Source organism: Rhincodon typus, chromosome 9 (assembly GCF_021869965.1).
Source record: "Rhincodon typus isolate 14 chromosome 9, sRhiTyp1.1, whole genome shotgun sequence".
NCBI classification, from domain to species: Eukaryota; Metazoa; Chordata; class Chondrichthyes; order Orectolobiformes; family Rhincodontidae; genus Rhincodon; species Rhincodon typus.
This window is the reverse complement of record NC_063340.1, coordinates 79,714,694-79,727,418: the sequence shown is the minus strand read 5'-3', so window position 1 is coordinate 79,727,418 and position 12,725 is coordinate 79,714,694. Positions and strand designations below refer to the sequence as shown.

General features: G+C 41.0%; 1 protein-coding gene across 2 annotated transcripts in view; it reads right to left on the bottom strand.

Annotated features, from left to right (window-relative positions):
- The window catches only part of LOC109939021 (adenylosuccinate synthetase isozyme 2-like), a 45,626-nt gene that overhangs the window by 32,068 nt on the left and 833 nt on the right, over window positions 1–12,725 (bottom strand). The window contains exons 1-3 of one of the 2 annotated variants that reach the window (XM_048601036.1): window positions 7,956–8,027; window positions 3,190–3,292; window positions 406–474 (exon numbers count right to left, since the gene is read on the bottom strand). In XM_048601036.1, coding sequence (XP_048456993.1) covers window positions 406–474; window positions 3,190–3,292; window positions 7,956–8,012 — 229 coding nt within the window. In that variant the 5' untranslated portion in view covers window positions 8,013–8,027. Of the gene's footprint in view, window positions 1–405; window positions 475–3,189; window positions 3,293–7,955; window positions 8,028–12,725 lie in introns of those variants that run through there. The other variant, XM_048601035.1, reaches the window with a different exon arrangement.

Genomic DNA, 12,725 nt, shown 5'->3' with positions numbered 1-12,725 from the left:
TGACATTATGGAAATCATGGCACTAGGAAGACAAAAACAAATCAATTGGGTAACTAAAAAGGAGACTGATGCTGTAGAGGGGATATAGGGGAAAAACGGTCAGAGTATCATGATTAATGTAATAAACAGCCATAGTGTGAACAAAATATCAGAGAACATTGATACACTACATAGTCAAAGCGGGTAGATATTTTAACTGAAGACGACAGAAAAATCAAAGAAAAACAGCAAACAATCTCAAATTTCAAAAGATGAGGTTCCTGCAAAAATATGGAAAGGTACTGTTTAAGAGATGAGCAGCTTCTGCAAACACTGAACTGACAGTAACCACATTGCTGTTTTCTCATAGCCAGCAGTATCAATACACTTCAACTCCCAGATCAGTCTGAAACCTACTGTACTAACCATTTCCCTTCTTCTCATTTTTTGCGGCTTCTTCAAAGAGACCTGGTAGATGAATGACCACTCCATTACCTACAGAACACAAACAGTTAGCTAATAAAGAAAACAATAGCCCTCCTAAAAGTGAAAATACACATGATAAAATAAACGGATAAAACGAAAATGAAAAGGAATAAAAGTAGACTTGGTGTAAATAATGCTGCTGAATGCAGAAACCCATGTCCAATTCAAATGGCAATGATGGCTGGACATCCTTTGAAGGTGAGCTTTATTAATTCTGGCCAAGTTATTAGCGAAGCAGAAAATGTTAATCATATACACGAAGGATGCACAGTCACCACAATCTCTTAGAATAACCCACTGGTCAGATTTCTTGATTGGGCTTTATAGAAGCAGCCAGTGGTTGACAATGAAATTTGGTATAACTTCTCTCCCTATATTTTGATTCTGTTTGCCTATGATCATTAGTGGAATTGTTTGATTTATTGTAAATTAATGAAGTACCTGGAACTCAAAGTTGAATTTTCAAGTAGCAGTCAATAAATGAAACTCAAATGGCTCTTTCACTACCAAGCTCATACTAGGAGTGGCTTGTATGGCTTGCTTTTCTGGTGCTGGCTTTTAAATAGTGGAAAAATGCAGTAATAAAATACAAACACACACAAACCGCAATATGGAGCTATGCTGTTTATTGTCTTCACGAACACTGGGTCAAAAACCTGGAACTAACAGCACCAGGGATGTCCCTACACTCCAAGAACTGCAATGGTTCAAGGTGGCAGCTCACCGCCACCTTCTTCAGGGCAATGAGGGCAATAAATGCTGGCCTAGCCATTGACAACTACAAACCATGAACAAACAAGAAGTTATTTTCCCACCACCCATTATTTTGCTACGCAGGTTTAGTTTCAGGTGTTAAGATTGCAATCCAAACACTGCAATTCTGAATAAATGCCATTAGAATTCCAAACTGATTAACTAAAAAGAAACTAAGATACAGGTGGCCACGTGTCACTAAATTACACTGTCATAATCAAATCAAGTAACAAATTAATTATTTACCCCAACATACATCACATGTAATGGATCGGTCTCTGTGACATAATTGGTTATCACATTCAGCCGCTAATTGTCTATGGTAGTTCGAGACCATCCATAGACAAAGACCCTTTTCTGTTAGGCTCTTATGGTGCAGTGTCACTACTTCTTGGCCAGAAGACCAGAGTTCAAATTCTAGCTGCACCAGGTTGCTTGAAAATATCTACATCTGCTGAAATTGGGAACCATGCTAACTATGTAAACAGCCTTTCTTTGCAAAGAAACATGGACTGAAATTCTTAAAGAAAGAGACTGCAGACCTACAGTACCACAGGACAGCTCACTAAACTCAAATACCTGTAGCTCACCCACCATCAGCTTAATAAGACTATTAACATACACAATACAGATTACAGACCCGATTGTGTACAGCTTCAATATATAGGCCTTTAACATAAAGGGTAGTGCGCATTTTCACTTGGATGTGTGAAAGATTTTGATGGACAGTATCGCATTCAACTGATTTTGATTACAACGATCTGTGTTAACAATTAAGTGCTTCATCTTTCCAACCTATGGTGAATTTAGAGCAAAGCATTGTCGGTTAGAGATTTGTCATTGCAGAAGGAGCATGTCGGAACAATTTAAAATGATCAATTATTGAGTGTGACGTATGTACATTGGCCCAAATACCATTAATCCTACAGTGCATAAAGTGCATACTTATAACCCAGTGGCAACACAGAAGTTTGTTTACGAACCTTAGAAAATGCTGGTCAAAGGATCTGCTCTGTCTGCAGATATTTATTTGAGTTGAAAGAAACAGCCATATAATCTAATTTTCTGAATATTAACTTTAACAGTTTTAACAATATCATTTTCTTAAAAATAGTTAAGAAATAAATCATGTGGGCTTTATAGAATTCTACAGGACAGGAAGTAGCCATTTAGTCCATTGTGCCTATAAGGGGTCTCTGGAAAACCAACCAACTCTAATTAGACTTGTTAGTTGTTCTGATCATTGATGTTGAAGACCTTTTTTTTATAATACATAGGCCTTAAACTGTTGCCAGGTTTGCTGACTCCACTTCTCCCCACTGTCCAATGGACAATATAACCAGCTAGAAATTTTATAACTGATGCAGGTAGGTCTGTGTAGCTCCATACGCTACACACCAGCTTTGCACCGTCCATGCCCAATGTTCCCTGCCTGCCTCAGGGGATTAGTTCACCATGAATAGAGTGTTGACATTCCCTCATACTACTTTACAAATATAAGCAGCAGAACAACTCCAGGTAAGAAATCAGAAGTCCCATCTACACGGTAGTTTTGCATTCATGGAGCACATGCCCAATTTAAAAAGAACATTATACTGGTGTTTCACACTAAGCGGGTGAGAGTTAAACAGAGAAAGTGCGACTCAGCTAGATTTCTGGTAGACTGTTACAGAACTACACAGAAACAAATATAGGGGGATGGGAGGGGTGAGAAGTTTCAACTGCTGTCCAAAGAACCAGTGAGGTTTACATTACAAAAGCATTGGAAATGCAACCAACAGAACTAAGACTTTTAGTGAAAGTGCAATTCTGTGGTAGGTCACAACAAAGTTTGATCTATATTTAACACCAGTATTTGCACACACAACCTTCAATGGTGCCTGTAAGCTATTGTAGGTCCTTATTAACTGATCCAGAATAATTAAGCAATTCACATTTATTGCTGTGGACAAAATATATCTGACAACTTACCAATGAAGGCAATTACATTGGGATTGATGATTCCACTGGGTAAAAGGTGAAAGTCATATTCAACTGAATCGACTACGACAGTGTGGCCAGCATTGTTTCCTCCCTATGTGTGACAAAAAAGATTAAATGGAACATGTATATTTGTCTGCCCTGCTCACCTGTATTTCCAGCAACTTTTCTGTACACTCCCTGGAACCTTTTGAGAGCTGGATGTTCAAATGCTTGTATTTTTCTGGGTAAAGAGGCACAGTTCAAAAATTTAGCATGTCTCAATTCTCCTCTTGAACCACAAAGTTCACTTCATGAAATAGAGCAGCCTAGCTGACTTTTACATTGAGTTATTTAATTGAGTTAATGATATTCTATGCTGGGCAACCATAGGATACCATGGTGATTGTAACGAGGTCAGCCATGTGGAGCTCATAGAATGAGTTCCCTGCTTGGGTCAGATTAACAGCTCTAAGCAGGAAGCCAGAGAAATACAGGAGTGTCACAGCTTCTGTTCACTGGGAGCTGGCTCAATAGCAAGGACTTTTCAAGTGTAAACAAAGGGTGATGTAGTGAAAAGGATATTGGCTTCTGTGAAGTTATTTCAGTGGCAATCAGAGAAAAGCATGTTCCTGAATAAATTCACTTGCAACAATTGGCTTTGAGTTGGGATAAGCATTTCTGGCACCATGTTCTTATTTGGGAAGCTTGACTAGTTTGATCTTGTTGTCAAAGACAGTATCGGAAAAAATGTGTTTATTTTTGTCTGTCCAAATGACCTCAGGGCAGATGAAAATCAATGAATAATTCTCCTGTCTGCTTGTGGACCCACTGCTTTCTTGGCTATTTGGAGCCTCCTTTCCCTGAGATACCAGATATGAAAACCTTTCAAGAATTGATGGATTTAGTTAAAGAATATTACAACTCCAAGCCCCCTCTAATTCTGAGACACTATTGGTCTCATTTGGCCATTTGAGAACCAGGGGAATCTGAATTGGGGTTTTTTAACTAGGTTAAGACAACCAGCATGTGACTTTGGATTAACTATTGAGATGCTGAGAAACCATTTGGTATGTGAGATTAATGATGCAACCATGCAAAAGTGACAACTAGCTGAAGCCAACCAGACTTCAAACAGGCACAATACAGGCTTTATCATTGGAAAATGTGGTAAGAGGAGCATATGAGTTGCAGGGTAATCCAATGAAGTGGATGCCCTTGCCAGTCCAACTGAGCTTAGGGAATACCACTTGAGTAAGCCATTGTAGTTGCTGCTGGTATGAGGGCTTGAACAAGAGAGTGCCATTAGATATAAATGGAGCAAGAGAGCTCATACTCTGGTATCCAGGAGATTGGACACTCTGCAAAGTCCATCTGTATCTGGTCTGGAACAATTAAATTGCTTAGCAACAATGAACCAATCAAAATAAACATCTGGTTAAATGGTCATTCAGTTCTAATGAAGGTTGATAGCAGTGCTACAGTTTCAGTGATCACAGGACCAGTTTTTTAAAATAAAATTCACCCTGGAATCTAACCTTTTAAGTTCAAGTAAGCCCTCGGCCAGACTGAGAACCCATATCGGGAACATTTTACAGATTAAGGGTACAACTTCGGTTCTGGTCTCTTATGAGAAGCAGCTGGTTCAGTTGCCACTGATTGCAGTAAAACGCTCGGGCCCAAACTCGATGGGGTGAAACTGATTGATTGAGAAGGATTCACCTAGATTGGCTCAACATCTTGTGATTAGAAAGTGGACGCCTGAGTGAAGTCCCAATAAAATACCCAAAAGGTTTTTCAAGAAGGTCTAGGGACTATCAAGGGAGCTGAGGCCACAATGCAAGTTGACATGTAAGCAATTCCGTGATTCTGCAAGCTCCACTCAATGCCTTTTGCCCACAGGCAAAAATAGAGGTAGAAATCAAGGCTGGAAAGCAAAGGAATGACAAACCAGTCAAGACTGTAGAATGGGTAACACCAGTCGTACCGCTTTGTGAAGCCCCAATGGGTCAGTTTGCCTTTGTGGAGATTGAAAATAAACGATAAACTGCTTTTCGCAGCTGGATAAATACCCAATCCCACAGGATTTAAACACAAAGCTGGCAGGGGGAGGGGGAGGGGGTTAGCTGTCCTTCACGAAGCCAGACATGAGCCATGCAAACTTGCAATTACAGTTAACTAAGAATTCCCAGAAGTATGCCACAATTAATACCCCTTAGGGTTTGTATCAATATGACACTGACAATAACCCCACATGGCAGCTTGTGCAATTTTTCAGTGGATGATTGAGAACATTTTGAAGGTCTACCCCAGGTCGCCATTAATCTAGATGACATGCTAATAACAGGGCAGAACAATAAGGAGCACATGGAGAACTCGAACATAGTCCTTTGACAATTCCCCCAGGTGGGCATATGCCTTAGAAGGAAAAATGGTGTGTTCCAGGCACCCCACGTGACCTACTTTGGCTACAGAGTCGACGAGACTTGGTTATATCCATTGGAAGATAAAGTGAGGGTGATCAAAGGGTGGGGGGTAGAGAGAAAGAGAGGTGGTGGTGGTGGTGGTGGGAGGAGGAAGGAAGGAAAGCCAGAGCCATACACAAGTCTCCTAAGCGAGAGGAGAGGATCGATGCAACATCAAGTCCAGTTATGTACAATCTGAATCTGAGACAGACAGGGCGGATGTCATAACCTCAGCTGCCTGAACAGGAGAATGAATTTCTTCCAAGATGCTCCAGGTGCAAGAGGCAAGCTACTGTGCATCACATGCTGCCCATTACAGAGGCAGAGTTGGAGGAACGTGACCTGGTACTAAAATGCTGCAGGAGGAGCTATAATTTTTAATAAAAAGAACTGGCCAATGTGCTTGGACTCGGAAGGGAAGGAATGTGGTGACTGGGGCTCTTAATCTAGTCCAATCTGTGAGCCAGGGCTCCTTGATATAAACAGGAGTGTCAGGTTCTGGTCACCCTGACAGGTGACTGAGGAAACTGAATCAGTGTTAAGGACTCCATATGTAAATAAAGGGTGACTTGGTAGGATTCCAGCCTCTGGAGTTGTTTCACGCATGAACTCAAACTCACTGAGGCTTCCCTCATACCTCCAATTGGTAAGTGAAAGATGTAGCTCAGTCAAGCAGAACAAGGCTTAGTTACACGATTCAAAACAATATGTATTGATTTAGCATCTCTATTTAGTATAATGTCCCAAGGTGCCTCTTAAGAGCATTACAAAATAAAACTTGGCACCATAGTTTACAGACATTCAGATAAATGACCAAAGGTTTCAAATACACTGGTTTTAAGCAGTATCTTAAAAAGGAGAGAGGGTTAGAGATCCTTAAGGAAGGCTGTTCAGAGTTCAAATTGCTAGACAGCTAAATTAATTAAAATAGACAAGGTACAGTGAACTCTGGTCCCTACCTTTTGAACTGGAAGGCCTATGTTCAAGTCCCATCTGCTCCAGAGGCATGTCCTTGCATGTCTGGACAGACTGATTAAAAATATCTAGTGAGCTCGAAGGCTATATGTTGTAAGGACGGGTTGAGGCATTGGGGGAATTTGAAAACAAGGGCTGTCAATCTTAAAACTGAGATGCTGTTGGACCAGAACTAACTAAAGTCACAGGACACATAGTGAGGTGGGGGAGGGCAAATAGGTGAAAGGGACTTGGTGTTAAACACCACCACAAATAATCTCAGCATTCTGAAGTGACTGGGCAGTATTCTCTAGGATTAAGTAAATAAACAGGGTTGCTTCAGTTGAATATCCCTGACAATGATTAGAAAACAGATGCATTAGGTGAGGGGTTCACCAGCTAAGCCTTGGGCTCATAGCCACTTGGGCTCATAGTCTGCAATGTAAACACTAATGTTTAATCTCTCTCACAAAATAGTTCAGCAACTGTGGATCCACCCTCAGTAGTCAACAACAAAAAAAATGCATGCTGAAGTTCTGAAATAAAAACAAATTGCTGAAGAAACTCAACAGGTCTGTCTATGGAGAAAAAGCAGTGTTAACGTTTCGGGTCCAGTGACCCTTCCTCGGAATTGGGACAATGGGTTCTGAAGAAGGGTCACTGGACCCAAAACATTAAAACTGCTTTCTCTCCACAGATGCTGCCAGACCTGCTGAGTTTCTCCAGCAATTTTTTTTTTGCATCCTCTGTACTAATGAGCATCTCCAGAAAAGGAGACAAAACCTGGAGGAAAGGTTTAAGAAAACAGAAGTGGGTGAAAGTCAAGTTCTGATTCCAGCATTTCAGTTGACAAAGTTTAAAAAAAAATCCGTATGTTATATTACGAATGACTTTTTACAGACAATAGGACATTACTGAACAGTCTTAGTAGTGTGCTGGCATTGTCAATGGACTAGCAATGTGCCAGCCCAGGTTCATCCACAGTTCTGAGGAAGGGTCACTGGACCTGAAACGTTAAATGATTATTTTTTCAGATGCTGCTGAGCTTTCCAGTGACTGTATTTGTTCATGCCCTGGGGATTTGGGTTCAAATCCTACCACTGTACATGGTGGAATTTAAATTCAATTTCTATTTGAATTAATAAAATAGAGTTAAAGTGAGATCTTGTTTGGTTCATTACTGTACTAAATCCACCACTCTTAACAGGTTTGGTCCCACGTGACACCTGACTTAATTGAACTGAAAGACAAGTCAGAGATGGAAAATAAATGCCGGCCAAACCATTGATGCCCACGTGCCATGAAAGAATGAAGAAATACTGGTGTATAACGTACATACTGTAGTGTATGTTACCTCACCTCTCCAGTACTTCTGTACAAGTGAAAAGTAGATTCTATAAAGTGAAAAATATCCATCAGTACAGTTATAGATAGTGTCCTTCAAAACTTCTTGTGCCCACGAGAGAACACTTTGAACTATAACTATTTTAGACTGGAGGCAATGCTGACGTTTACAGTCTGTTAGCAGGGCTGGGATCAATTTGAGTTGATGAATTCAGAGCATGAAATGTATTGCGCACAGCATTGGTTGCCGAGGTTCTCGCCCTCTCTCCTCCCCCAATGTACTGGATGAAGCTAGTCACAACACCAGTGAACATTTTCAACGCAGCTATGCTCCAAGTCAGAATTATCTGGCACTGAAAAACAGGGACTACTCCAGCACAGTAGTGATACAGATAAGAATAAGTCAGCCACAGATTAACACTCATTCAGTAATGCACAACACAGATAAGCAACAAATCCACTGGTCAACACTTTGCACAGACAAGGGCAGCTGTGTATCAACTAAGCTTCTAATGCTCCTGTATAGTGCCAGCAATTACAATATTGTTAAACACCCAATTCCCTTCCTCTAGTTAAATTAAACGATATTTCAGGACGTCAGCAGAGCATATGACAATAACACTCCATTAAAATGACACAAGAAATCTGGCAATTCTGGATCACATGAACCAGGACCAACTGCACCTGATCGTATGGGGAGGGGACTTAAATGCTGAAAACAATTGTTGCAATATTTTATGGAAATATGCCAGCTCTGGTATCACAAAACTAACTCTTGCACACAGTGATTAGGCTCTTAAACTGCAAAGTGCAGAGGAGTATAGTTGGTTAACAGATTTGACCCATGCAATTTTTGGACCCAGTCTGCAATGAGGACAATGTACTCATCCGCCAATCAATATGTCAGAAAGACTAATTATTTAATTTATAATTAAGATTTTGCTTCGGTGCAAACTGACTGCTGGGAGTGCAGTGTGCATAAAGCATGAGAAGTCAACAGAGTAAAATAACTATAGAAGAGGCATAAAGTACAACCATAAGACCATATGCAGAAATAGGCCATGTGGCCCATCCAGTCTGCTCTGCTATTCAATCATGGCTGATACATTTCTCAACAGTAAGCATGGCAGCTCAAGCTAGATTTGTATTGTGGCAGATTGATGTCTATACATTAAGGATGTCCAACAGCAACATTGAAACTGCAAAATATTCCTCAGAGGAGCAGTTTTCTTTTTGAAGATTGTAAAGCACCTTAATTATGTCAAATAGTGCTAATCACAAAAAGCTGGATTGTGAATGTTTATTAGATTATATTCACTTGTAAATGACAAGGGATGAGAAGTCACTAACATGGGAACACATGCTTGAACGGCATCAAACCTGAAGCAAATTAACATGACTTATTCCAGAATATGGAATTAGAGGGGGAGGCCTGAGGAAGTCAATAAATTCTCCGTAAAAGGTGAGTACGCCTTGATTTCAATCTCTCCAACTGGCTTGGAATCTATTAACAAAAATAGCACACCATTGACATTTATTTCATTAGAATTTTTATCTGTTTGGTTATTTTCCAAAGTGCTTTGTACCAACAACTTGCATTTGTGCATAGGGTTATGGTTAGGACAACACAGAAAATGCCCCAAGATGCATATGGAAAAAATGGTCAGCAAGTCAAAGGAGGACAGGTATTGAGTTTATGCAAAAGCTTGGTCAAAAGGGGTGGGTTTTAAATGGAGGAACACAAGGAAGGTTGAGACACAAGTTGCAGAACAGAGTTCCAAATTTATAAAACAAAGAACTGTGGATGCCAGAAATCTGAAACAAAAACAAAGTGTTGGAGAAACTCATTAACTCTTAGTCTCTAATGATGCTGCCAGACCTGCTGAGTTTCTTCAGCAGTTCGTTTTTGTTTCAATGTTGGTGTGCTAAGTGGCAGTTAAAAACATTCAGAATGGAAAGTAATTTAATTGTTCTTTTAAGTGTCAAGGACAGCTTTAATGTAAAACTTAAATGTTATCCTGCAAAAGCTTAGATTTCAATAAGAAACCAAACGTTGAAACACTCAGCAGGTAGGACAGCATCTGTGTAGAAAGGACCAACATTAGTGTTTTTGGTCTTTGCCTGTTAGTTAGAACTGAGAGGGGTTAAGAATGTAAATGAATAAATGAAAAATCTGTGGAAGATGATTAAAGGGAGAAGAGATGGAAGTGGGTGGTGGAAAAACAAGAGGAAGAAACTATAATAAGCTACATGGCAGGAGAGTTCAAAATGGAAAGAAGTTAAATAGTACACAGCCAAAGGAAGTGGTATTGGACAAATGAAGAAACATGATATTTCCAGAGGGACTGCAAATAGCACGAAAGCTGTGTTCCAAATGCAAAAGGGTGGTAAGAATGCAACAAGGGGAAAACAAAATCTAGCAAAAGACATGAAACAAAATATGGGCAAGACCTTATGACTTAAAATTGTTGAAATCAATGCAACCTCTCAATGTTGTTAACTCCAGAACTTTAAAAAGTGCCAACATGAAAAAGGAGGTACTGTGTGTAGTGTTTGCATTCAGCTTCTTTGGAACACTGTAGGAGACCAAGGACAAACCAGTCAAACTGGGAGAGAGGTGGAGAATTAAACTGACAGTAGCCGGCCACTCAGGGAAAAACGATAGAAAGGTGTTCTGAAAAGCGGTCATCCAGCCTGCATTTAGTCTCCCCAAAATCTTCCCAAATGTACCAAGTGCAAACAAGCGCAAGTAAATCCCTCTTTCTCTTGGAAAAAGTGCATAGGGCCTTGGACTATGAAGAAGGAGGAGGGAAAAGATGAAGCGCTACATCTCCCGTGTTCACATGCAAGCTGATTGTTTCAAAATTGCAGCATCAGCAGTACTTTGCTTTTGTCTCAGATGTTCTCAGCTACGTTACTTCAGTTAGAAGATCTTGTCTGGTTTGAGTGCATGACCACCACTTTGAAAACTGAAATGTGTAATTTAACCAAGTTGTTAAGAGAGATTAATAGTGGCTATTAATATCCTGGCAGAAAATAAATAGCCAGTAATATTCCTGGCAGAAAAATCCAAGCATATTAATGCATGAATATTTTACTTGTTAAAAATGTAATATATAGAATAGAACACCCAGAGTGCCTCGTTCACATAGAAAACAGACACATGGTGTGGTTTAACCTACATTTTTGGACCAGAGAACAAAGAGTTAACACAGATAACAAGGTGTAGAGCTGGATGAACACAGCAGGCCAAGCAGCATCAGAGGAGCAGGAAGGCTGACGTTTCGGGCCTAGACCCTTCTTCAGAAATGGGGGAGGGGAAGGGGGTTCTGAGATAAATAGGGGGAGGCGGATAGAAGACGGATAGAGGAGAAGATAGGTGGAGAGGAGACAGAGAGGTCAAAGAGGCGGGGATGGAGCCAGTAAAGGTGAGTGTAGGTGGGGAGTTAGGGAGGAGATAGGTCAGTCCACGGAAGACGGACAGGTCAAGTGGGCGGAATGAGGTTAGTCGGTAGGATATGGGGGTGGGGCTTGAGATGGGAGGAGGGGATAGGTGGGAGGAAGGACGGACAGGTTAGGGAGGCAGGGATGAGCTGGGCCCCGCCTCCCTAACCTGTCCTTCCTCCCACCTGTACCCTCCTCCCACCTCAAGCTCCACCCCCATCTCTGACCTACTAACCTCATCCCGCCCACTTGACCTGTCTGTCCTCCTTGGACTGACTTATCTCCTCCCTACCTACACTCACCTTTACTGGCTCCATCCCCGCCTCTTTGACCTGCCTGTCTCCTCTCCACCTATCTTCTCCTCTATCCGTCTTCTATCCGCCTCTCCCTATTTATTTCAGAACCCCCTTCCCCTCCCCCATTTCTGAAGAAGGGTCTAGGCCCGAAACGTCAGCCTTCCTGCCCCTCTGATGCTGCTTGGCCTGCTGTGTTCATCCAGCTCTACACCTTGTTATCGCAGATTCTCCAACATCTGCAGTTCCTACTATCTCTGAAACAAATAGTCAACACAGTTGCTTTTATCAAAGTCAGCCAAAGGTGAGTAGCAACACACCAAGGCACATGTTGATCAGTTGTTAAAATATTATAAATATATTCACAAGCTTTTAAAAAAAAACACACACACTATCACAGAGAGGTATCAGAATGACTGAGGGCTGGCTGATGGTACAAAGAATCAACCCAGATGGGAGGGCAAACTAATGTGTTTTAATAGTAAAGGAGGTGTCTGGGATATTTTGGATTATGTGCAGAAGCATTAATGGAAAGAATACATTCTTTCACCCTATGGCAGATAACCATTTTATTTCGTTGAAGGTTAACACGTTTCTGAATAAATTGGTTAATGATGGCGATGTACACTCATTACTTCGACACTCAGCTAATTTGAAGTCATGGACAAACTGCAGTACAACTCCATTATATATAAAGTGAGTCATTCTGCCATTGGTAAAGTTTCTCTTTTGCAGAGTATAGAAGTTTTAAGGGAACAATCATACGTCATGGTAGTCTGCAGAAATATCTCGAAACCAAGGCATAGTTTGGTGTTGAAGATATTAAACACTAACTTGTACAGGGTGTAAAAGTCAACTTTAGCAATGGCAGAGATAGCAGGAACTGCAGATGCTGGAGAATCTGAGATAACAAGGTGCGGAGCTGGATGAACACAGCAGGCCAAGCAGCATCTGGAGGAAATGAGCAGCCAACAATTTGGGCATTACCCTTGTTCAGGACTGCTGTTGACGTCTGCTCTCCTCCAGATGCTTCCTGGCCTGCTGTGTT